We start from the raw sequence: 24,137 nt of genomic DNA, 5'->3' as shown, positions 1-24,137 counted from the left end.
AATTTTATTTATTTATTTATTTAGGCTGTGTTGGGTCTTTGTTGCTGCGCTCGGCCTTTTCTCTAGTTGCAGCAAGCAGGAGCTACTCTTCATTGCGGTGCGCGGGCTTCTCATTGTGGTGGCTTCTCTTGTTGCGGAGCACACAGGCTTCAGTAGCTGTGGCACGTGGGCTCAGTAGTTGTGGCTCGCAGGCTCTAGAGCACAGGCTCAGTAGTTGTGGTGCACGGGCTTAGTTGCTTCACAGCATGTGGGATCTTCCCGGACCAGGGCTTGAACCCGTGTCGCCTGCATTGGCAGGCAGATTCTTAACGACTGCACCACCAGGGAAGCCCTGGACTTGTTGTTCAACATTATGGTTTCGAGATTTCATTCATGTTGACACACTTATCTGAGGTACATTCATTTATACTACTATGTGCTAATTCCATTATATGAATATACTACAGTTTATCCATTTTACTGTTGTTGGACACTTGGGTTTCCTCTAGTGTTTGCTGTTAAGAAAATGCTGCTGTAAATATTCTTGTACATGCTTTCTGGTAGATATGTGCAAAAGGTTCCCCAGATTATATACCTTGAGCTAGAATTTTGGGGTCTTTGGGTATGTAAAATGTCAACTTTACTAGGTAGTGGCAAAAAAAACCTTCTTGTAAAGAGTTGTACATTAAGCCAAATAAGGAATTAAAGAGAAACAGGTTTGTGAGAAGGTGGAAAAACAAATGATGAGTTCTGTTTCATGTATTTTGAGCTTAGCATCTTGTTAGAAATGTCAAATAGGCATTTGAGGTGTGTTTATAGTTTTTAGCTCCACCCATCTTTGTTTTTTTCCTTGGTTGTCTCATTCAGGTGTCTCATCTATCCCTTCTCCTTGAAGTGGTCTTATAAAAATTGTTATAATACCACAGCATAAACATTATTTGATCATAATAGAAGATGTGTTCAGTTTTTATACCCTCAGTCTCAGGCTGTCATATGCAGCCTTTTTATTTTTATAGACTTCAAAACATAGAGCTATATTAAGCTAGTACAGGGATGATGTAAATGAAAAGTGGGGAGAGGGTACTGTTATTATAAGCAAACATGCATTCTAGGTAGCTGTTAGCAAGGGGAAGAAAACTTAACAAGAAAAAATGGGGATGCAAGCTAAAACAAATAAGCAGACAAGCAAGTAAATAAGTACAGTAAGTTCCCTGCATACGAATCTTCAAGTTGCAAACTTTCAAGGATGCAAACGTGCCCTTGTATGCCAGCTGTTGTACTGTACTACTGTACTTTTCAAGGTACTGAAAGATTAAAAATGTTTTCTTTATCTTTTTGTGTTTGTTTTTTATGTATTATTTGTCTGAAAAGTATTATAAACCTATTACAGTATACTATATAGCCGATTGTGTTAGTTGGGTACCTAGGCTAACTTTGTTGGACTTACGAACAAATTGGACTTAACGCTCTCTCAGAGCGGAACTCGTTCGTATGTAGGGGACTTACTCTAAATAAACACGGCACTCTTGGGCCCATTTAGAACTGGGGCCAACAACACTATGTATTAATAGTCCCTGATAATTTCACTATGTTGTAGCATAACTCTGTAACTGGTGTTCATAATGTTAATTCTAAATAATCTTTATTCTTCATTTGAGAAGGTGCAACAATGCACATTTTAGAAGAACTGGTGAACCCTTAGCACTCCTGATGATTCCTAATAGCAGAAATTTTATTGTTTATATGTAGTATGGTGTGTTTACCTATCAGCTAATAAAACAAATGATCTATGGATAATTTCTCAAAACTCTACAGGAAAAAAATGGGTGATATATATTTCTGTACTGACTGAACTAGATATATTTGGAAAGGAAAAGAAGATGTATCAAATCATTTAAATGTCTTTTACTGTGAATATTACCTTAATAAATTATAGAGAAAATTAAAATGAAAATATAGTAGTGGTTTTTATGCCCCATTGTCAGAAGAATAAATTGAAAAAGAGCATACAGGAAGATGATTATTTGGGGGTTTGTTCTGCTGTAGGTGGTTATATCAAACTTGCTACATTTGCTACCCCTAAAACAGATTTGACATCACCTAGGAGTAACTGCTTCTTCCCAGAACCAGAGGGTGAGGGGTACAGAGGGGACTGAAGACCCAGAATTTGGTCTAGGAATTGCTGGTTTCTTTAGACTTTTATTATGGGGATTCCTCATTCCCACAGGGTACTGGAAACCACTGCAGAATTGAAGTTGTCTAGCTGATTTGAAAAAAATAATGTATCTTAAATAATCTTTGAACAGTTATTTTGCTATTCCAAATCTAAAGCAGAGGTAAAAACATTTTTAGAAGGTAGAGTTTTTTACATTTTAAATTTTGAAATAATTATAGATTCATAGGAAATTGAAAAAATAATAGTAAGGTGAGGCCCTTGTATCCTTCACCTTCCCCCAGTGGTTACTTCATACATGTAGTACAGTATAATCTAGAAGTTGACACTGGTACATTTTGTTTATATAGTTCTGACCCATTTAAACACTGTGGTGGTAGATGTGTGTAACCACTGCAGCATCAAGACATGGGTTCTGTCCCCACAAAGATCTCCCTTAAGCTACTCACACACTTGCCCCCTGTGGCAACCATTAATCTCTTTTTCATCTCTATGATTTTGTCATTTCGAGAGTGTTTTATAAATGGAATCATACAGTACATGACCTTTTTTCACTCAGCCTAATCCTTTGAGATCCATCCAAGTTGTATGAATCAATAGTTTATTCCTTTTTATTGCCGAGTAGGATTCCATGGTATGAATGTACCATAGTTTGTTTAACCATTCATCTTTTGAAGGGCATTCTATTTTTTCCAGGTTTTGGCTATTAAAAATAAGGCTGCTGTGAACATTCATGTTCATTTCTTTGGGACAGGTGCCCAGGAGTGCAGTTGGTTACATGTGAGTGTATATTTAGTTTTTAAAGAAACTTTCAAACCATTTTCCAAGTGGCTATGCCGTTTTATAGTCTCAACAGCAATGTATGAAAGATCCATTTTCTTCACATTCTTGTCAGCACTTGGTATTGTCACTATTTTTTATTTTAGCTGTTCGATTAGATGTGTAGTAATATCTCAGCATAGTCTTAATTTGCATTTCCCTGATGGCTAGTGTTGTTGACCGTATCTTTTCATGTGCTATCCAAATATCTTCTTCAGTGAAATATTTCTTCATATTCTTTGCCCATTTTCTAGGTGAATTTTTTTAATGTTGAGTTTTGAGATTTCTTTACGTATTCTAGATGAGTCGTTTGTCGTATATTTGGATTGCAAATATATTTTCCCAGTCTGTACCTGTGTCTTCATCTTCTTAACAGGGTTTTTTGCAGAGCAAACATATAAAATTTTGATGAAGTCCAATTTATCAATTTTTTTTCTTTTAGGGATCATCCTTTTGGTGTTTTTCTCCAGTCCCACCCTCTACCCCCGACCCCAGACAGCCATTAATATATTTTCTGTTTCTATGGACTTGCATATTCTGGAATTTCATATAAATGGAATCATATAATATGTGGTCTTTTATGTCTGGCTTCTTTCTTTCACTTAACATAATATTTTCAAGGTTCATCCCTGTTATATCTGAATTGGTTCTTACTATGGCTTTTTTTTTTAATGGCTGAATAATACTTCATTGGCTGGATATTCCACCTTTTGTTTCTCTATCCATGAAGTGATAGACGTTTAGGTTGTTTCCACTTTTTTGCCTGTACTCAGAACAGTTGGTGTGTACCCTTTCATCCCCTTACCTTCCTCACATTTATTGCATGCACGTGTGCATGCACATACTACTGTATGTGTGTATGGTTTTCTTTTTAATAGTGGAGAAGTGACTATGTTTTTTTTTAATATCTTTATTAGAGTATAATTGCTTTACAATGTTGTGTTAGTTTCTGCTGTACAACAAACAAAGTGAATCAGCTATATGTATACATATATCTCCATATCGCCTCCCTCCCACCCTCCCTATCCCACCCCTCTAGGTCATCACAAAGCATCGAGCTGACCTCCCTGTGCTATGCAGCAGCTTCCCACTAGCCATCCATTTTACATTTGGTAGTGTATACATGTCAATGCTACTCTCTCACTTGGTCCCAGCTTCCCCTTCCCCCCTGCCCCGTGTCCTCTAATCCGGTCTCTGCGTCTGCGTCTTTAAACTTAAGAGTATTTGGGATTTCTTTCCAAGTCAGTACAGACAGGTAAGATGTATTCCACTTTTTTTAATGACCATAGAGTGTTCAGTGTGGCTATTTAACTGATACTACACTGAAAAACATTTAGGTGACATTGGGTGACTTCTGTTTTTCTTTCTTAAATAACATTGACAATAACCATCCTATACAACCATCTTTGTGATACAGAGCTCATTTTACCTACTTTTGGATTTTTCTCTTCCCTGTCACTCTTCATCAGTCACTTATTCAAAAATACATAGATTACCTCCTGTGTGCCAGTCACCGGACTGTGCTTATTAAAACATAGGGGACACAGCTGTACTCAGTGGTTGTCTTAATAAAGAAGATATACCTATAAATAGACAATCGTAATTCAGTATGAAAAGTGCTATAATGTGTTATTACCAGACTCCTGTGGAACAAGTAGCTACATAAGGAGTGAAGAAGGTTCAACAAAGGAGGAGTTATTTGAGATGGATCTTTGTGAGGACAAATGGAACTTCACTTGACAAAAGATAAAGATAAGAACATTTTGATTTTTGCATTAGAATAGCAAGTTTGAAGAAAGGTAGAAGCATTAAATAGCCTGGCATATTTAGGAACAGCAAATAGTTTAATATGGGCAGCGAGAGGCTTTTTGGCAGAGATTGTAGCAGAAGATAAAGCAGGTTAAATAGACTGAAAGCAGATTATGGCATTCTGTGAATGTCTTCCTAAAGAATTTGGACTTTGGGGCTTCCCTGGTGGCACAGTGGTTGAGAATCTGCCTGCCAGTGTAGGGGACACGGGTTCGAGCCCTGGTCTGGGAAGATCCCACATGCTGCGGAGCAACTAGGCCCGTGAGCCACAATTACTGAGCCTGCGCGTCTGGAGCCTGTGCTCCGCAACAAGAGAGGCCGCGATAATGAGAGGCCGGCGCACCGCGATGAAGAGTGGTCCCCACTTGCCGCAATTAGAGAAAAGCCCTCACACAGAAACGAAGACCCAACACAGCCATAAATAAATAAATAAATTAATTAATTAATTAATTAATTAAAAGAATTTGGACTTCATTTTGTACATAATTGGAAATCACTGAAAAATTTTAAAGCGCACTTGTATTTTTATTATTTCTAATAAATTTTTAGGGTTGTGCTATGAATATTTCAGAACATTTCATCACCGCCCCAAATTTCCCACTTCTACCCCTTGCTCTAGGCAACCACTGCTTTGCTTTCTCTCTCTTTCAATTTACCTTTTCTGAGTAGTTCATATACATGGAATCATACATGTAGTATTTTGCGTCTGGCTTCTTTTATTTAGCATATTGTTGAGGTGCATTCATCTTATAACACGTATCAGTATTTTGTTCCTTTTTATTACCTGATAATATTCCATTGTTTGATGGTACTACCCTTTGTTTATCCATTCATCAGCTGATGGATGCTTGGATTGTTTCCAGTTCTTTGCCATTGAGTAATGCTGCTGAGAACATTTGTATGTAGGTCTGGGTTTTTTTTTGGTGGGGGGTGGGTGGCCGCTCTGGGCGACATGTGGGATCTTAGTTCCCCCACCCGGGATCAAACCCATGCCCCCTGCATTGGAAGTGTGGAGTCTTAACCACTGGACCACCAGGGAAGTCCCTGAATATAAGTCTTTATATAGACACATATTTTCATCTTTCTTGGGTAGGTTCCTATGGAGGGAATTTTATTGGTGTGTTTATGTTTATATTTAACTTCTTAAGAAATTGCCAAACTGTTGTCCAAAGTGGCTGCATCATTTTACAGCAATGTGTGGAAATTCCAGTTTCTCCACGTCCTTACCAACATTTGGTGTTGTGTGTCTTTTTGATGATGGCCATTCTGTAGTGGTATCTCATTATAGTTTTAATTTGCGTTTCCTAATGACTTATGATGTTTATAATCTTTTCATGATGCACAGTTATATTTTAGAAACATGAGTGCAGTGCAGAGGCAAGAATGGAGGTGTGTTCCACAAGAGATGGGAGGCTGCACTAGATGTGTACAGAGTTGAGAGAGACAGATTTCAAAGATATATCAGAGTTAGAACAGGCAGCAATTAATAACTGCCCAATACAATAAATAAAGCAGAGGGATGTGGGACTAGTGACCCAAAGATTTTAACCTTTGACAGGTAGCCGGTGCTGTTATTAGCCAGAAAAGTGAATATGGGTGCATAAACAGTTTTTGTGCTGGTAGATGATGGCTGTTATATTCTGTTCTCTTGATGTTCACTGGAATAAATATTTAATGCAGCTGTATTATATAGTGTATATTATAATATAGTTTGGAAATACGTATCTAGTTCAAAAGAAGGATCTGGATTAAGATATGAATTTAAGAGAGTTACTGCTGTATAAATAACAGTTGAATTCATTGAAATAGTGTATCTATTCCTAAATGGCTGTATCCACTGGGTTACTTTTGGTAATTGAAAATTACATAAATAATAAAAGGGTTGAATATACTATAATAAAAAGATCCAAGTTAGTAAAATGATTCTAGGATTATTTCATTCAAGCATAACAGCATCACCAAGGACCACCCAGGTTTTTTCCATCTTTTAACACTGCCATTCTTTTTCTGTTGGGTTCTCCTCTTAGGCTGTTTCTTTCCTCATGGTCCTAAGATGGCTGCCATTGTTCTGCTTAACAATTCAAACCCAAAGTTACCTGCAAAAAGTACGTGTTTTCACCTGGGTGTCTTTTTTTCATCAGCCTGGGAAAACCTTTCCCAGAAGCTCCCCAGCAAACTTAGTGTCTTGTCTTGTTGGCCAGAATTGCATCAGATGCTTATTGCTAACCCTCTCATTGGCAGGAGGGATGGAAATTGACACTATTGGCTTAGACTAGAGCTTTCTAACCCTGGTGTTAGGCATCCTTTTGTCATATCTCTTTTGGAAGAAGCTTTTTTCCCCATGCCTTTTGGTTCTCTGTTCTCTAGACAACTAAGTTTCACATCACTGAGTTTTTGCTATTCAGTACTTCAGATCAGCTAATATTTGTTGAAATCCTACTCTGTGTCATTAGCTGTGCTAAGTTCTAGGATATAGCAATGAATAAGAAGGTTACAGTTTGATACGGAAATACGCTTAAGCGGAAGAGTGCTATCATGGAATTATACACTAAAGTTCATTTGTATTTTGGGTTTAATGCCACTGTTTATATCTTTAGTTTTATGAGAAAAGTCATCTTGAGTTTCAAAATCAAGCTTATATTCAATTTATAAATGAACTTTTGGAACATTTAGAATATAACTTGTTTATAAGTTTGATCCTCCCTTTCTGTATTAAGTGGATTACATCCTTTATTATAGAAATGCATGATAAACTAATCTAAATTATACTGTTCATTTGAGTTACAGCTAAAACTGTATTATGTTTTTCTGAAGCATAATGTTTGAGTTTTTTAGCTAATGTACTGAAAATTTTAATAGTAATACCTTTAGTTTAAGAGCCCCACTGAAATGTTTTGTAAAATGATTATTTTGTAATTTGCTATTTTTAAAAATGGTTTTATAATTGCAGCTCTGATGTTTACAGCAGTACTTGTACAGTATGTGGGGTGCTTTTTATGAATGCTAAGAGAGGGGAAATGAAGAAAGGGGATTTGGAGTGGTGGAAGGAAAAATGTACAATCAACATTGCTGATTTTGTGAATACTAAGAAATCTACTTTTTGACATCTGGTACAAATAGAAAAGCAATCTTAAATTTTGTCTTAGACTGAGTATTTATCAAAAGCATATTTATACTAGTTCTTTTTGTAAATCTTACTAATATAGGAGTTAATAGGTAATGTCCAGCACCTCAGAGATAACTAAAATATCCACAATTGATGTTTGTCACTGATGGATTCTGTATGGTTAGTGATCTTTAAAGTATCCCAGTGCTTTAAGATTTAACCACTTTAATAATTTTGAAAACCGAGAGGGATGTGTACATTTTTATGGCAAAAAAATATTTTTGTAAAGGCAGTATGGGATTAAAATGAAGTTTTCCCATGTTTGCAAATGCTTATTAACTTTTAGGAAATTCCAGTGTTCGCTCTGAATTACAAAGTACTAGAATATATCCAGAAAGATTCGCTTTTCATTTATTATGTCATTAAGAAGCTCTAATGTGTTTTTAAAAGAATTACCTTTCCTTAATATGTTTTCTAGAACTAAGAAGCTTGAAAATTTCAGGCACAAAATCTTTGGTGAAAATATTAATACTTACAATTGTGTAGTGTTTGGTTCTGACTGGGTCCCTTGTCACTGTTAAATACAGTTTATAGTGCTAAAAACCTGTGGCAAATTACCTTATAAATTGAGTGATTAAAGTTGTTGCAAGCATTTTGCCTATGTAAATCCTATTTCTGTGCCTGCACATATTTGTAGCTCTCTGCTTAAAGGACTGTAGTTGCAAAGGTTAGAAAAAGCTTTACTTTGACTCACACAGTTTCTAGTATGTAAAAAGTGACTTGCAGACCTGTACCGTGAAGCACATCCTGTCCTTTGATTGCCTTTTATTTTCCTCTTAGTAATGAAGTCAAATCTTACTTGGTTTTCCTTAGCCAGTCTTAAATTCAATCCTTAGAAAAGGTTTTCTGAAGTTTATGATTTGTCATGTATTTGTACATATGAGAGAATTGAGGGAGGATAGATAATTCAGGGTCTTGGACTTTGCAGATGGTATGTTTGAAGATTCTTTGTGATTATGTAGTTTCCTTTTTTTAAAATTAACTTTAGATTTAGCCTAAAGCTTGTAACTTTTTCTTCACACCAAGGAAGAAGCACTGTTGTAATAAATAGTGCTATAATAAACAGTGGTTGGTAAGTGGTTTACATGCCAATTTTATTTATTATTTGATCCATTGTAAATATCTGGTAGAATTAGAATCAGGCCATATATTTTTTTAAAATAAATTTATTTATTTATTTATTTTTGGCTGTGTTGGGTCTTCATTGCTGCGCACGGGCTTTCTCTAGTTGTGGCGATTGGGGGCTACTCTTTGTAGCGGTGCGTGGGCTTCTCATTGCGGTTGGCATCTCTTGTTGCGGAGTGTGGGCTCTAGGCACGTGGGCTTCGGTAGTTGTGGAGCACGGGCTCAGTAGTTGTGACTCGTGGGCTCTAGAGCGCAGGCTCAGTAGTTGTGGCGCATGGGCATAGTTGCTCCGCAGCATGTGGGGATCTTCCCGGACCAGGGCTCGAACCCATGTCCCCTGCATTGGCAGGCAGATTCTTAACCACTGCGCCACCAGGGAAGTACAAATGAGGGCCATATATTTTTAAACATAGTCACTTTGATGGACTATTTAAAACTTTGTGAGACTAGGTTAATCTGAGCTTTGTTTAATGTAGTGATTGCCTCCCCTCTCTTCCATACACCCTTAGGGAAGAACGGAGTTATTGGCAAAGAATGGCTTTGGAGGAAAATCTTTATGCCATTTCTAAAGTGGAAACACAATGCATTTAGTTTTTGATTAGTATAAGGTAAATTTTTTAAGACTATGATCATCTCAGAGAAAAAAAAAACACCTAAATACCAGGTCTCCATTACTGCTCTCCCTGATTTCTCTGAGTCATGGTCTAAGAGTTTTATAGTCATATGAATACCCTGAAAAATGTCAGGGATCTGATGAAGTTGTAGGTAACTAGTGCATTGAGAAGACTGTTAAAAGGCTTCTAAATGTAGACAAAGCATTACTAATTGCTTTCAGGGTCAGTCTGTCTTTAGTTGGACCATGAAAGATTTAGCATGGCCCTATGGCAGCCTGTCTGCTCAGTGGAGACTCTTGTCCTTAAGAAAGGCTATCTGATACGCTAGACCGTTTCAGGTTGCCCCAGTTTACATGAATTTAGTCATTATTGCCAAGACTACTAAACCTCAGTGTGACACAAATGATACTTCTAAATGGGCTTGAAGACAAAGGCATTTTGACCTTGCAGTGGGACATAAGTAATATTCATACAGCTTAAAATTTTTCTTTTTAAAATATGAAACAGAATACTGTACTATTTAACATTTCAGTTAAAAGATACATTCAATGAAATTATTTTTATGATCTCTAAGTAAACAGCACACCTGCCTTTCAGTAAATTAAAATTTTTAACGTTTTTCCTCTTTTAGATTTATGAACGTTGTCCCTTAGAGCAGTAGGGTACTAATGGCAGTAGTAACACAGTTGAAACCTATGCCATGGACTTAGACTAAGCAGTGCAATTAATTCTTGACCCTCACAATTCCTAATATTCTAGGTTGAAGTTTGAAATTAAAACTGCTTACTGAGACTTTGTGATAGAAAGTGAAATACTAGCTGGGTGGTCCAATTTTTGTTCAAGTAGGAATCTGAATATTGTAGAATTGTAAATTTTAGTGCTGCTTCTGGCTGTTATCATTTTTCAATTTGAGATGTGATTTTTTTTTTCAAAAGCTTGGGCCGATACAGAAATTTTACATGTGAGTAATTTTTTCTGCAGAACTACTATGTTGTAAAGTTGAAAATACTCAAAATGTGAAACTTCTTTGGGCAGAAGTTTGTAAAGTGATAGATTTCTAATGTACTGTAGAAGTTTTCGTTGACTTTACATTGAAAATGTATAGTTTTATGCATGATAAAATTTTGGTATTTCTTCTACATGTGTTATTCTGACAAATAAACATTCTTTCAGTCTTGAATATGTTCCTTTTTTCTAAACAGATTTATGAAAATATGCATCAGCTTAATACTGTCTTGGAATTCATGAGATGGAAGCATAGGTCAAAGCTGTTTGGAGAAAATTGGAAGTACAGTTTTATCTAGCCACATCTCTGAGGTAAGGAAAAGACTTAAGAAAATAATTAGAATAATATGAAAATTCTCATTTCTTAACAATTGAAAATAGTCCTTCTGTATTACCACTGCAGCTTTATGTTAGCTTCTTTATTCTTTAATCACCTTGCTTATGAGTTCATAAGTATCAATAGTTATAACATATTTTTCTCCCCTTATAAATGTTGAACCTCTTCAGGAGTAAAAAGTATTTATTACTAATACAACTTTCTTTACTCTAATTGTAGAAAATAAGCATTAAATGATGTATATAATTTCTTCCCTCTGATGGTGACAAAACAGAGGTTAGAATGGAAGATTACATTAAAATGAATGTTTACATTATTCTGAAACTTTCACATATTTAGAATTTAGGCTAAAATTGTTACTTTGAATAATAGATCTTTGGAGGTAGAATTTATTCAAAGAAGTGGGAACTGCAGTAACATCAGGGACAGGGGAGAAGAAGCCATTCTAAGACAATACATACAGAGAAATCAAGTTTATTATTTTCAAATCCATAGAGACACAGATTATCAGGTAAAAGGTTTAATCCTTCAGGGATCTGTACTTTAAAAAAAAAAAAAAAACAGAACATACACTTTTGTGAAGCGGTCTATACTTTTTCCTCTTTAAATAGTAGGTTCTGCTTCCTTATAGCATTCATTCATCATCCTTCTGTCCCTTCCAAGCTGGTCTATTTGTTCTTTTGAGAAATATTCATGACTTTCTAATTGTCTTTTGTTAGATTTCATACTCTTTAATCACTGTAGTAGTTGCCATTTTTCTTTTCATGAAATGCTATTGGCTTCTATGACCCTGTGCTCTTCTAGTTCTACTTCTTTAATTACTCCTTCAAAATTTTTTTCTTTCTCCTCCTATTATTTTTTTTTTAATTAAAGAATAGTTGTCCTCCTATGGTTAAATAATGACCATCCCTAAGGTTTTATATTTGAAATTCTTGTTTTTCTTTTTTATGTCTTTCCTAATCTCTTGATTTCAGCAATTACCTCTAAAATGATCTCTCTCAACCTCGTATCTCTGCTGTGACACTTTTCTAAGCTTTGACACGTATTTTCAACTGCTTGCTTCCCACTCAGTGTTCCCACTTCTTATTACTGGACCTCTTTGTCACCCACGCTCAAAGTCTCAGTGCCAAATCTGATTCTTCATCTTTTCCTTCCTACTCTTAGTAAGAGATCAAGTCCTATCAGTTTTACCTCTATAATATATCATGAATGTTTTCATCATCTCTTTTCTAATCCCCTCGTCATCATCCAAGTTTAAGTTCTTATATCACATTTCACCTGAAATATTGCAAGACTTTTCCCACTTTGTGCCTCTCCTCACTCTCTTTTCCATCTGTGTGTTGCTACCAGCTTAAATTTTCTCAAAGGTAATTCTGCATGTACTGTCAGTAACTCTTTGTTAGCCTACCAAAGTAAGGACAAACTCCTCTAGTAATTAAGTCTCTCAGCAGTGTAGCATTAAGTGAGTGACAGCTTTGCCTGCATCCATCCATTTCTTTCTCCCTTTAAACACTTACTAAACACCTACTCTATTGCAGGCACTGTGTTAGGTGCCGAGAATATGCAACATTCGGTAAAATGAGTTCCTTACTTTACTCTCAAAGAATAATCCGTTTAGAGATGAGTATACAAAGAGTTAATGTGAGTGCAACTTGAAAAGTGCTATATGAAATTGGAAAAGTGTATTGGTATCATCTAGAAAGGCTCCACCAGCATCATTAGAGGCGAGAATTGTCAGGGAGGCTTCACATAGGGAATGGCATTTGAGTAGGGTCTTAAAGGATAAGTAGAAGATTGCTGAGTGTAATTTGGAGGCAATAGAATTTCATGCATAGAGCCCAGTGTAAGCAGGGGAAACTTGAAATGTATAGAATGTGCAAAAGACAGAAGAGATCATTTTGTATGGTTTGAATTCAGGACGAGAGAGAGGGTTTGAGGGACAAGGCTGGAAAAGAGCTTGTTTGTGAAGAACTCTGGATGCCATGATAAGGAGTTTAGACTTCATTTTGTGAGTAGTTGGCAGTCTTTGAAAAATTTTAACAGGGTTATTTTGGATCATAATCGTGTTTTGTTACAATTAACATGGCAGTGATGTGAATGATAGTTTGGAAGGGGGAGATACCAAAAGCAGAGAGACAATTAGGATACTCTGTTGCAAGCAAGAAATAATGAGAATCTTGATTAAGGTAGGGATCAACTTACCTGAAATTATGAAAACCTGTAAGCATTGATTATCTAGCAAATGTTTAATTTTCTTCTTCTATACCCCTTGCATGTATGATACTCTTCAGCCGATGATTTGATATTGTCCTGTGTTTTTTCTCCCTTCTGCTCATGTTATTTTTTCTCTAGGTGTGTTTTTCCCTCTTTATCTAGTTTTAAGGCCCCAGAGCACTTATTTTTGTCCTTCAGAATATTACTTTTTTGGGTCCTTGTTAAATTATGTAACAACAAGTCACAAAGGAGGAATCAGAAAATAAAGAACATGGTCCCCAACCTCTGCTTATAGTCATATCAGTAAAGTATGTATATAAGTAATACAAGTGATGATAACCAGCATCACCAGGTGAAAGTGATAAATGTCAAAGGAGTCATTTATTACTTCCAGTCAGAGTTCTGTAGCACTGAGAAGTACACATAGAACATAGAAGAGGTTATTTGATCTGGGCTTTGAAAGATGAGTAGAATTTGGTAGGTAAAGAAAGAATTAAAAGATGTTTCTGGAAAAGCTGATTGATAGAAAATGAATATTTCCAAAGGAGTGTAGAAGAGGTCTTGGAGAGGGTAGGAAGTATGACATAGAGAAAACTGTATTTTAGGGGAATTACTCTAGCAGTGATGTATGAACAAACATCATTAGAGAAATGGAGTGAGGAGTCAGGGAGCTTGGAAGGCTGTAGGAGTAGTTAGGCATGAGGTAATCAGAATTCAGTCAGAGTGGTGATAGTGGAAATAGAAAAGAAGGACTAAATGGAGTAGGGTATGTTGTGAAGGAAGAAGGGACACTGATTTGTGACTAGATGTTGAAAAGAGATGATGATGCCCACATTTTTTATCTGGATAGCAGGGATAATATTGGGTATCGTTAATAGCAAACATAAGTAATTCTTCAAATCTAGTTAAATCCGAGTTTTCTAAGTTTAAAGAAACACTAAAATGGATGTTCTGCTGTATTGTTGGTCTCCTCATTTGTTTATATACAACAAATATTTTTGCACATTGTTTTTCAAGCCTTAGCATACTGAAAAGGAGGTAATGTGAAAAAAGCAAAGTATTGCCTCTTTAGAAGAGTAGTTTTTAGAGAAATAAATACTATTCTGCTCGTATTTATCTCTTTCGTTATTCTTTTAAATGCTATATAAGATTTAGTAAAATTTAAGAATGTTTAAAGTATTTCTGCAGGTATAATTCTGACACTTACTGAAAGATGGTATCTTATTTAATAGAATTATTGCTAAGTGAATGGAGACCTGTGAAGACGCTCATTAAGCAGAATTTGATGGTTCCACCTTAACAAATAAACATTAGTATGATAATGTCTTTAGAGAAATACCTTATAGTGAGGTAATATTACCTTATAATATAAAACTAACTACTTTTAATGCTTTTATTAAAGTTGTTTTCAACTCTTAATTGATGATTGATTTAGGGCTTTGCCATATTCAGAAATATTTCAACACTGTATGTTGAAAATAAAGTAGTCACTATTTGTTTTGTAATTACGCATTGTGTAAAATTGGAAAACATCACATTATTGAGGAAGGAAACATCACATTAAGAAAAGGCTTTATGATTAAACTATATTTTCAAGTTATTTCCTCTCTAACATAAATTTGGTTAAGCTCTCAATTAATATTTGTACTATATATATTGTGTATGTATGTGTGTGTATAAATATATATGTATATATATTTTAAGATCTCCTCTATCATTCTTATCTCAGAATAGTCACAACATTGTTTCCCGAAGTGTTGAGTGTGTATCACTGGTATTATTCAGAATGATTTTAGGCGGCACACAGATGAATCTGTAAACTTTTCCAGTTATATATTTATTTTGATAACCTATTCGTGACAAGTAATATTTAACATAGTGACAATTATGTTCACCTTTATTTTCTCTCTGTTTTGAATTCTGGTTCAGAAACTAGAGTTAATCATACCTTCAATTTATGGCAGTAAAATTACTATCTTTGTTCTTTATAAGGCCCTTGAGTTGATATATTTTATTTTGTCTTCTTTATTCTTGACCTCCACTCCCATTTTCCTTTCCTTCCGCCATAGGAAACCATTCTAATTTGTTTGCTCTATATCTTTGAATGAATGTATCTTTATAAAATATAGTGTTGTTGGTGTGTATGTGTTTAATTGACTTAATTAGGCTTTGCTACAGATATTCTGCCCTTTTTTTCCCCCCACTATTTTCTTTAGCACCAGAAAGTTATATCTCTTCATGTTACTGTGTACATTCTTACTTGTTGCTTCTAACTTACGTTTAGTTTCCCATAGTGTACTGCACTACATTCTTCTACTTAGAGGCAGCACACTCTTCTTAAAAGCACAGGCAGTGGAGCAAAGTTGCTTCAGTTTGAGTTCTAACTGCACCACATCTTAGTTTGGGTTTCTTTGAAAGTAGAGCCTGAGAAAGGGACTTATGGCTTGGGTAGTTTATTTGGGAGATGATCTAAAGAAGCAGAAATGAGAGAATGGGAAAAGTGAGAGAGAGAAGAAAGTAGAGTTGCATAAAATGTGTCCATGAGCTAGTTATCACTGTGAGCAACTGGGATTCAATTTCCTTGGGTACCTTCTGAATGCACCTCAGCATTGTCCCACCAAAGGACAGACAGGAACTTGGGACATTTATCCACTGACTTTCATGTTTTGTTAATTGAAGGTGGCTCCTGGAGCTCTAGCTCTAGCACTTGTGTAGTTGTGCCTATATACTGCTGAGCAGTCGTCTTTGGGTTTGGAGGAAGCCCTGAGGAGCAAAACAGAGCAGTGCCTTGGCTCACACTTGATGTCAGATGCTGTTGGACAGTGCATAGATCTGTCCACTGCAGCTGTAATGAGGAATGGTAGGCTGAGCACTGCAAGTGTCTGCCACCCCTTTTATTACGCAGATTACCTCGTGTTCTGTTAAGTCCACTCTGTCACTGACCCTTCAGAGAGGTGGCTGGTTGTAATTGCTAAAAGCAGTCTCTAAAACAGGAGGGTTAGGGGAACATGCTGTAGTCCCTCTACTGCAGCTGGTCCCTGAGGACATAATTGATTCTGTAATCCGTGGGATAGTGGTGCTGTCCATGGGGTATATTGTGGGCGGGAAAGGCAAACCCACAACTGGAGTCAGTGTCAGTTCTGCACCTGCATGTGTTAGTTGGCATTCCACAGCAGCAGTAATTAGGTCACCTTCATGAGAAGGAAACCATGCTGCTGCGCCTTTGTAAAGCCTTCCTTTCTGTCACTAGGGCTCCTCCATTCACAACCCTATTGCTTAAGCATTGAGGTGGTCGAGAGCAGAAGCTGGCAGATGTCCAGTGACAAGTCACTCCATCTGTAGTTGGGATGCAGTTAAATGCACCTTCCCTCTTGGTGCTTTGTGGTGGGCATTAACATAAGACATAAAAGATTGGCACTTTGTGCTGACTCCCATAGAACCATCAACATGCCTCTTCTCCAAATTCTTTCTCTTATTTTCCAGTTTTGCCCCTTCTATCCCCCTAACCAGTCAACCATACCATTTGCCACTCCCAAGGAGTCCATGTTTTCCCTTCTCTGGTCACTTCTCCCTGTGCCATACCCACTGAGAGAATTTCTACCTCATCATTGTCTTTCAGAGCCATCCAAATAGGGCTGTAGAGCAGTAGTAATCCATTTTTGATTTGTTTCTGTTAACCAGGCCCCAGGTGTTTATTTTTTGTCATTGGCCACCAGTAACCTACCATAAAGTCATTGGTGTGAGCAGAAGTAAAGATACCAATATGATAGAGGTAGGTGACATGAAGTTCTGGGCCACCTCTTGTAGTTTAGTAGTGCCTTCTGGACCTGCCTATGTCCTATTACATCACACAGTGGATTGCTGTTGTGCCTAACCTTGTGACTTGGTGGATCATGATGGGTAGCTCTGGTCACTAAACCTTAATGTTTCATGGTTGGGAACTCTGCTAGGGCCTAATATCATGCCAGGAGCTACACTTTTCATACAGTGTTGTAGAAGTTACGTGCTTGCTTCAGAAAATCTAGAGGGCTGTGCTGCAACTCTCCTACTGGAACTTGCCAGAGAATTGACATGGCGTCTGTTTACCACAGATGTCTCTAATACCTTTGCATCTGAGCATCAGGGCAGCTTACACCAGAGCTTGATCTGCTGAGAGCCTCTTCTCCTCTAGATCCTAATCAAAACGGCAGCCTTCTGAGTCACCCAGTCTCTTCTTTTTTTTAATTTAAAAAAATTTAAAAATGTACCAATCATCTTTCATTGGGCATTAATTCTCAGTTAGGGTGTAAAAGGATTCAGCAAAGATCAAGTTCTTCAAAGAGAGGTGCAGGGCAAAGATGGTCATGGTAAGGCCTGCAGAGAGCACCCTTCACGCCGGGCCCTCATCAGTGGTTCTTGCGTAGCTGTTCATGTTTGAGTTCCTTGTAAGAAACGCAGTAGTTGAAAAGCACGTCAGCTGCCAGCACCATAGAAACCCCAAGGGTGCTCCCTTTGTTTATATTGACATACTTGTTGTCATACTGGTAGTAACCTCTTTGAAATGCTCTGATGGTGCCTTTGGGGGTGAAATCTTGTGTCAGTATCCAGTTTGGCAGATCCTTTATTTTGACATCCATGAGTTTCTTCTCCACTGGTACAACTAACACCATCTTGGTGTCTTGGATATTCACTGTCACCCAATCTTTTCTAATAGTTCCATTTAACCAGAAGCCGCTGTTCTGATTTTCAGCTTAGCCTTCCCTCCGTTTGCTGAATTCCCTTTAAATGAATTGTATTTTTTTATGCCCATTCTGGGGCTTTGGGTTCCCTAAGCACTCATTTAGTTCTGGCTATAGGCATCTATTATTCAGTGGCAAACCAATAGGCATGAAAGTCAGAGTTGTTTCTGTCCTGTGGACTGATAACAAAGGGGCCAACAAATTGTTGCCCATTTCTTGAAGCTCTGGGAGCAATCCTCAGTGCTTCCAGGCACTCCCGACTGCAAGATCTGTTAGCAGTGTGGCAGATGAGAGTTGCTTCTAGGTCTGCTGAGACCTGTTAGATGGAGCAGCCTTTTGAGGGTCCAGCATTGCAGTAAAGCAGTTATAGCGCCAGGCTTGAAGATGAGCTTCATCTTTCCTGTTGGTCTCTCCTTGGACTCCATTGAAAATGTATTCCCACACCTACTGTCTTCTGTAGAGAAAACTAGAACTCATGGTCTCAGAAACATCCTACAGGCCTTGCCCTCAGGCTCTTTGGTTATTGTGCTGCTCCTGAAAGGGAGACAGAGAAAGTTTATTCCCATTCTCTTCAATTCAGACTGCCTCCTCATAACTCAGATATCTTTTTATTCTTTTCTTAATTTAAGTTTGGTGGGTATTCTCCTTGCTTACTTATTTGATCATTCTCCAGTTTGGATGCTTTTAGATTCCGGTGGTGGTTTGTGTTATTGCAACTGCATATGGTACTGTAGGAAGAGCATGCCACAAGATTTCCAGTAGCATCTTTTCATAATCTGTAGTGACATTTCAATTCCTGTCTTTATCCTCCATCCTAATACTTCTCTCCTCTTCTACTATCTTATATTTTCAATAGTTTCTTTCTGGGTGTCTCAGATAGAAATTCTAGTTTAACTTCTGAGCTCATCTACTTCCTATCTTTTCGTCCTTTCTTCCTTTCCTCCCTCCCGTCCGTTTTTTTGTGGGTTAAGGGCTAGAGGAGGCTTAATTGTCCATTTTCAGAACATATTTTTTTAATTTTTAAAAGACTACATAAATGAGGCATGAATAAGTTCTTGCATACAATTTTGAACAGTATGCACCAAAGCCTAAAGCCCTCTTCACTACCCTCACCCCACTGCCCTCCTTACCACACTCCCCTCCACCCCATTTGCACCTCACCGACCTTTACATTACAGGTTATTGATTTGGGGGATTTATTTTTATAAAATTATGCATAATGAGAATACTGGCCTCATAAAGTTAGTGTGAGGATTAAATGAGTTAGTACATGTCAAGTATGTATAACATGTTAGAGTTCTTACTTCATAGTATAAAAAACAGTATTATAAGAAAAAGCTAATAAACTTAGAGCAAAGATAATTCAAAATATGAAATGAGGCAGAAATATTTGGGGGAAAAGGGCTTTTGCATATACTAAGGTTCCCTGTTTCATGACTTGGATCTAAATTTCTTTTCTCTAACATCTAGAAATCACCGGAGGGGTGGTGGTTTGGGGAGCAAAGTTATTGAGCTAGGACTTGGATTGTTAAGTTAGTAGTAGCTGGCTATAACTGTAAGGTTTGGAGATACATTTGTAGATGTTAGTATACATACAAAGAAGTATTAGAGTTTATTATGTGATTTTATAGTTGATTTAACTCCCCAGTTATGTTTCCCTTAAGATATTAATATTATTTTTATTCATTTCATTCACCTATTGAACATTTATTGTTTTGCTTAGTAACATGCTAGAAAATAGAGGTTAAAAGTGCCGCAAGATAAGTCAAAAAAATCACCTGACTAAATAAGCATTATGAGAGGAGGGATCACGTCTGTTTCATTGACTGTTGTATAAGTGTGATGCACATACCAAGTAATTAATAAATACTTTATGAATGAGTGTTAGTCAAGAGCTAAGGCGCAGCTATGGTTCATGTTCTGGGTACACTAGAAGTACAGAGATGGGCCAGCTCACTCAGCCTGATATGTAGGGGTCAGGGATTGCTTACACAGATGATGCATAGGTCATGTCTGAAGAGTGAACTGTAGTTAACTTGGTGAGAAACAAAGGGAAGAAGAAAAAGGATGTGCAAAGGATGGGAGTCTAAAAGGGATGCCTGTAAATATAGAGGCTTCAGTGATTTCAGTGTAGTTGGATCATTGTAAAGGTATGAGGAGTGAATGGGAAGATGGTGTTAGAAAGCCTGGCGGAGCCCAGATCATAGCAATTCTTCTTATGTCTTGGTAATTCCATCCTATGAAATGAGAATATTTATAGATTTTTTTAAGCAGAGAGCATGACAAGTCATTTAGTTTTAGAAGTTAGGTTTGGTTTAGAATTTAGCATTTTATTAAAAGTGATCATGTACTAGGCTGTACAGCAAGTTCTTACACAATTCAAATGATCACATCAGCCACACTTTTTGTCAACAAATACACTTAAGTTAAAACTGAGTAACAAACAGTATATACAGGCACACATTTGGAAATTTAAAAACCTACCTCCATAAATCCCACAGGTCAAAAATAAAATGATAATGCAAGTCAGAAAACACCTAGAACTAAACAATAAAGAAAATTAGGACTTATTAAACTTGTGTGACACGTTTAACATACTCATATTAAAAGATTAAAAATATTAATAAGATAAGCACCTAATTTAAATTAGGAAAAGAACAACAGAATAAATTCAAGTGAAGTAAAATAGGTGATAAAAATAAAAGCTAACACTTGTAGAGCACTTGTTATATGTACCAAGCACTGTTCCATGTGCTTTACAAGGATTATCTCATTTAATCTTTGCAACAACCCTGTGAGGTAGGTACTCTTACTATTCCCACTTTACAGATGAGAAAACTGAGGCACAGAGGAAAACTTATCTACACTTCTAGCTAATAAGTGATAGAATTGGGGCTAATTAGAAAAGTTTTTTTCGTTTGTTTGTTTGTTTTTAAGATATGATGGAGAGAGTTAACATGGCCAAAAGTTGGTTTCTTGAAAAGGCTGATAAAATAGACAAACCATTTGAATAACTGATCAAGAAAAACACAGAAAGCACAAGTAGTATTGGGACTGGAAAGGAGGACATAACTTCAGATATAGCAGAGATTTTTTAAAAATAAGAAATACCTTGAATAAGTTTATGCCTATACTTTTTTAAAAAATTTATTTATTTATGGCTGCATTGGGTCTTTGTTACTGAGCGCAGCCTTTCTCTAGTTGTGGTGAGCGGGGGCTACTCTTTGTTGCGGTGCAAGCGCTTCTCATTGCGGTGGCTTCTCTTCTTGCAGAGCACGGGCTCTAGGCACGCGGGCTTCAGTAGTTGCAGCATGCGGGCTCAGTTGTTGTGGCTCGCAGACTCTAGAGCACAGGCTCAGTAGTTGTGGCGCACGGGCTTAGTTGCTCTGTGGCATGTGGGATCTTCCCAGACCAGGGCTTGAACCCGTGTCCCCTGCATTGGCAGGAGGATTCTTAACCACTGTGCCACCAGGGAACTCCTACATTTTACAATTTAAATAAAACAACAATTTTTAAAATGCAACAATAAAATTGATTAAGGTGAAATAAAAAACCTAGATATTTCTGTAATTATTAGAGAATTTTAATTTGTAGTGAAAGATCTGCCTCCTCCCATATACTCACAGATAAGCCCTTGGCTCAGATGATTTTAAAGGTGAGTTCTATCAAACTATTCAAGTGGTAGATATGTCCAGATATACAAAGACTGTTTGAGAGAATAGCAAAATAAGGAAAGTTCCTCAGCTTATTCTGTGTGAGTAGTATAACCTTGATACCGAAACCAGACATGGATAATATGAGAAAAAAATTATAGGTCAGTCTTTCTTATGAACATAGATGTAAAACCTAACAAAATTGTTAGCGAAACAAATCCAGTGGTGTATCTAAACATGATCATGTCTACAGTACTGCAGTACAGTTCTGACACTGCCTACCCACTGTTAGTGTCAGACTCCACAGTTTTAAGGGCACAGTCTCCAACAAGACTGCCCTCACTTGAGATGGCAGTCACAAGTTTGGAGGTCCCCAGGCTACTCACACTTCTGACTAACTGGCTACAAATCCAGGAGGATTCCCGTGACCGCCCCCCACATTTGACAGTTCATTTATATGACTCACAGAATTTAAGAAAGTGGTATACTTATTTTTTTTAATAAATTTATTTATTTTATTTATTTATTTTTGGCTGCGTTGGGTCTTTCTAGAGAAAGCTGTGCACAGGCTTTCTCTAGTTGTGGTGAGCAGGAGCTACTCTCTTTTGCAGTGCGTGGGCTTCTTGTTGCCGTGGCTTCTCTTGCTGCGGAGCACGGGCTTTAGGCGCATGGGCTTCAGTAGTTGTGGCATGCGGGCTCAGTAGTTGTGGCATGCGGGCTCAGTAGTTGTGGCATGCGGGCTCAGTAGTTGTGGCACACGGGCTCAGTAGTTGTGGCTCGTGAGCTCTAGAGCACAGGCTCAGTAGTTGTGGCGCACGGGCTTAGTTGCTCCGAGGCATGTAGAATCTTCCCAGACCAGGGCTTGAACCCGTGTCCCCTGCATTGTCAGACGGATTCTTAACCACTGTGCCAACAGGGAAGTCCCAAGTGGTATACTTATGATGATAGTTTTATCAGTATAAAGGATACAGATTGGGACCAGCCAAATGAAAGAGACACACAGGGTGAGAGGTCAGGGAGGCTTCCAAATGTGGAGCTTCCATGCCCTCTTCCCCTGGAATCGGGGTGTGTTGTCCTAGGAAGCTTATCTGAGCCATGGTGTGCAGTTCTTATTGGAGTTTCATTATGTAGGCATGATTGAATAATTGGCCATGTGACTGAACTCAATCTTCTGCCCTCCCTATCCATACTCCCTGGAGGCTGGGCTGGCTCAAAGCCCCAGCCCTCTTCTAATCACATCACTGGTCATTTTGGTGACCATCTCCCATCCTGAGTCAGTCATTAGCATAAACTCAGGTGTGATCCATGAGGCTTGTGAATAACAAAGACACTTCTGTTACCCAGGAACCAGGCGTAGAGACCAGACAAAATATTTATTTAACGATGACAAAACAGAATTTATCCCAGAAATCCAAGGATGTTAATGTGTTAGTTATTGTTGCTGCATAACAATTCATCCCAAAACGTAGGGACTTGAAATTCAGGAGCAATTTACTGGGTAGTTTTGATTCAGGATATTTTGTGAGATTGTAGTTTTGTCAACAGGGGCTGCATTCATTTAAAAGCTTGACTGGAGGAGAATCCACTTCCAAGATGACACATTCTCATGGCAGTTGGCAGGAGGCCTCTGTTGCTCACCGTATGAGCCTCTCCACAGATTCCTTGAATATCCTAACACCATGGCAGCTGGCTTTCCCCAGAATAAATGTCCAAGAAAGAGCAAGGAGAAAGCTGCATTACCTTTCAAGACCTAGTCTCAGAAGTCATACTTTGTCACTTTCACTTTATTCTGTTTGTTAGGAGGGAATCTCTCAGTCTGGCCCACTCTCAAAGTAATTAGGTTCCACCTCTTGAAAAGAGGAATATGAAAGAATTTGTGGACATATTTTTAAACTACCACAGATAGCTTACTCTTTGAGAGAGCGCTCAGGGACTTCCCTGGCGGTCCAGTGGGTAAGACTTTGCCTTCCAATGCAGGGAATGCGGGTTTGATCTCTGGTTGGGGAGCTAAGATCCCACATGCCTTGCGGCCAAAAAACCAAAACATGAAACAGAAGCAATATTGTAACAAATTCAATAAAGACTTTAAAAATGGTCCACATCAAAAAAAAAAAATCTTAAAAACAAAGAGAGCTCTTAATATGGATTATTACTAGTTAATTTATACATTAACACATTGAAGGAGGAAGCCACTGTGATTATATCAATAGATGGAGAAAAAGCACGTGATGTAATTCAACCCCATTTATGATGAAAACGCTTATTAGCAAATGAAGAATAGAAGGGAACTGTAATGTGATAAAGAATATCATTAAATTTATAATTAATTTAGGAACAGTTGATATACATGATCTTGAAGTTTTCTATACATAATGTGGTATGTTTTTCCATGTGTTAAAGTTTATTCTGTATCCTTCAGCAGTATTTTACAATTGTCCTTGTATCAGTGTTGTACACTTGGAAGTACAAAATGGTACAGTCCCAGAGGGGGTTACCAAAATATCTACGAAAAGTACCATTAGACC

The 24,137-nt window shown here is 37.5% G+C and overlaps 2 protein-coding genes across 5 annotated transcripts in view; one reads left to right on the top strand and one right to left on the bottom strand.

Moving 5' to 3' along the window:
• Positions 1 to 24,137, top strand: part of BMPR1A (bone morphogenetic protein receptor type 1A) — a 143,173-nt gene that overhangs the window by 72,233 nt on the left and 46,803 nt on the right. For 2 of the 3 annotated variants that reach the window (XM_036828539.1, XM_036828540.1), the window contains one exon: positions 10,888 to 11,002. The gene's annotated coding sequence lies outside the window, so the exon portion shown is untranslated. Of the gene's footprint in view, positions 1 to 6,807; positions 6,886 to 10,887; positions 11,003 to 24,137 lie in introns of all 3 variants that reach the window. The other variant, XM_036828541.1, reaches the window with a different exon arrangement.
• On the bottom strand, positions 17,627 to 17,890 carry LOC118882591 (ATP synthase subunit f, mitochondrial-like). Of its 2 annotated transcripts, XM_036828545.1 has the most exons (2): positions 17,773 to 17,890; positions 17,627 to 17,655 (listed from the first exon to the last, which is right to left on the bottom strand). In XM_036828545.1, the coding sequence occupies exons 1-2, from the start codon at positions 17,888 to 17,890 to the stop codon at positions 17,627 to 17,629; spliced, it is 147 nt and encodes a 48-aa protein (XP_036684440.1). The 2 variants fall into 2 exon arrangements, with proteins under 2 accessions (XP_036684440.1, XP_036684439.1); XM_036828544.1 differs by having other exon boundaries at positions 17,627 to 17,890.

Source organism: Balaenoptera musculus, chromosome 16 (genome assembly GCF_009873245.2).
Source record: "Balaenoptera musculus isolate JJ_BM4_2016_0621 chromosome 16, mBalMus1.pri.v3, whole genome shotgun sequence".
NCBI lineage: Eukaryota > Metazoa > Chordata > Mammalia > Artiodactyla > Balaenopteridae > Balaenoptera > Balaenoptera musculus.
Note: the sequence above shows the minus strand (reverse complement) of the source record. Positions and strands in the feature narration are given on the sequence as shown.

Excerpts from the sequence above, each read along its gene's own strand:
- LOC118882591 (XM_036828544.1), bottom strand. The coding sequence starts at position 17,890 with ATGGTGTTAGTTGTACCAGTGGAGAAGAAACTCATGGATGTCAAAATA.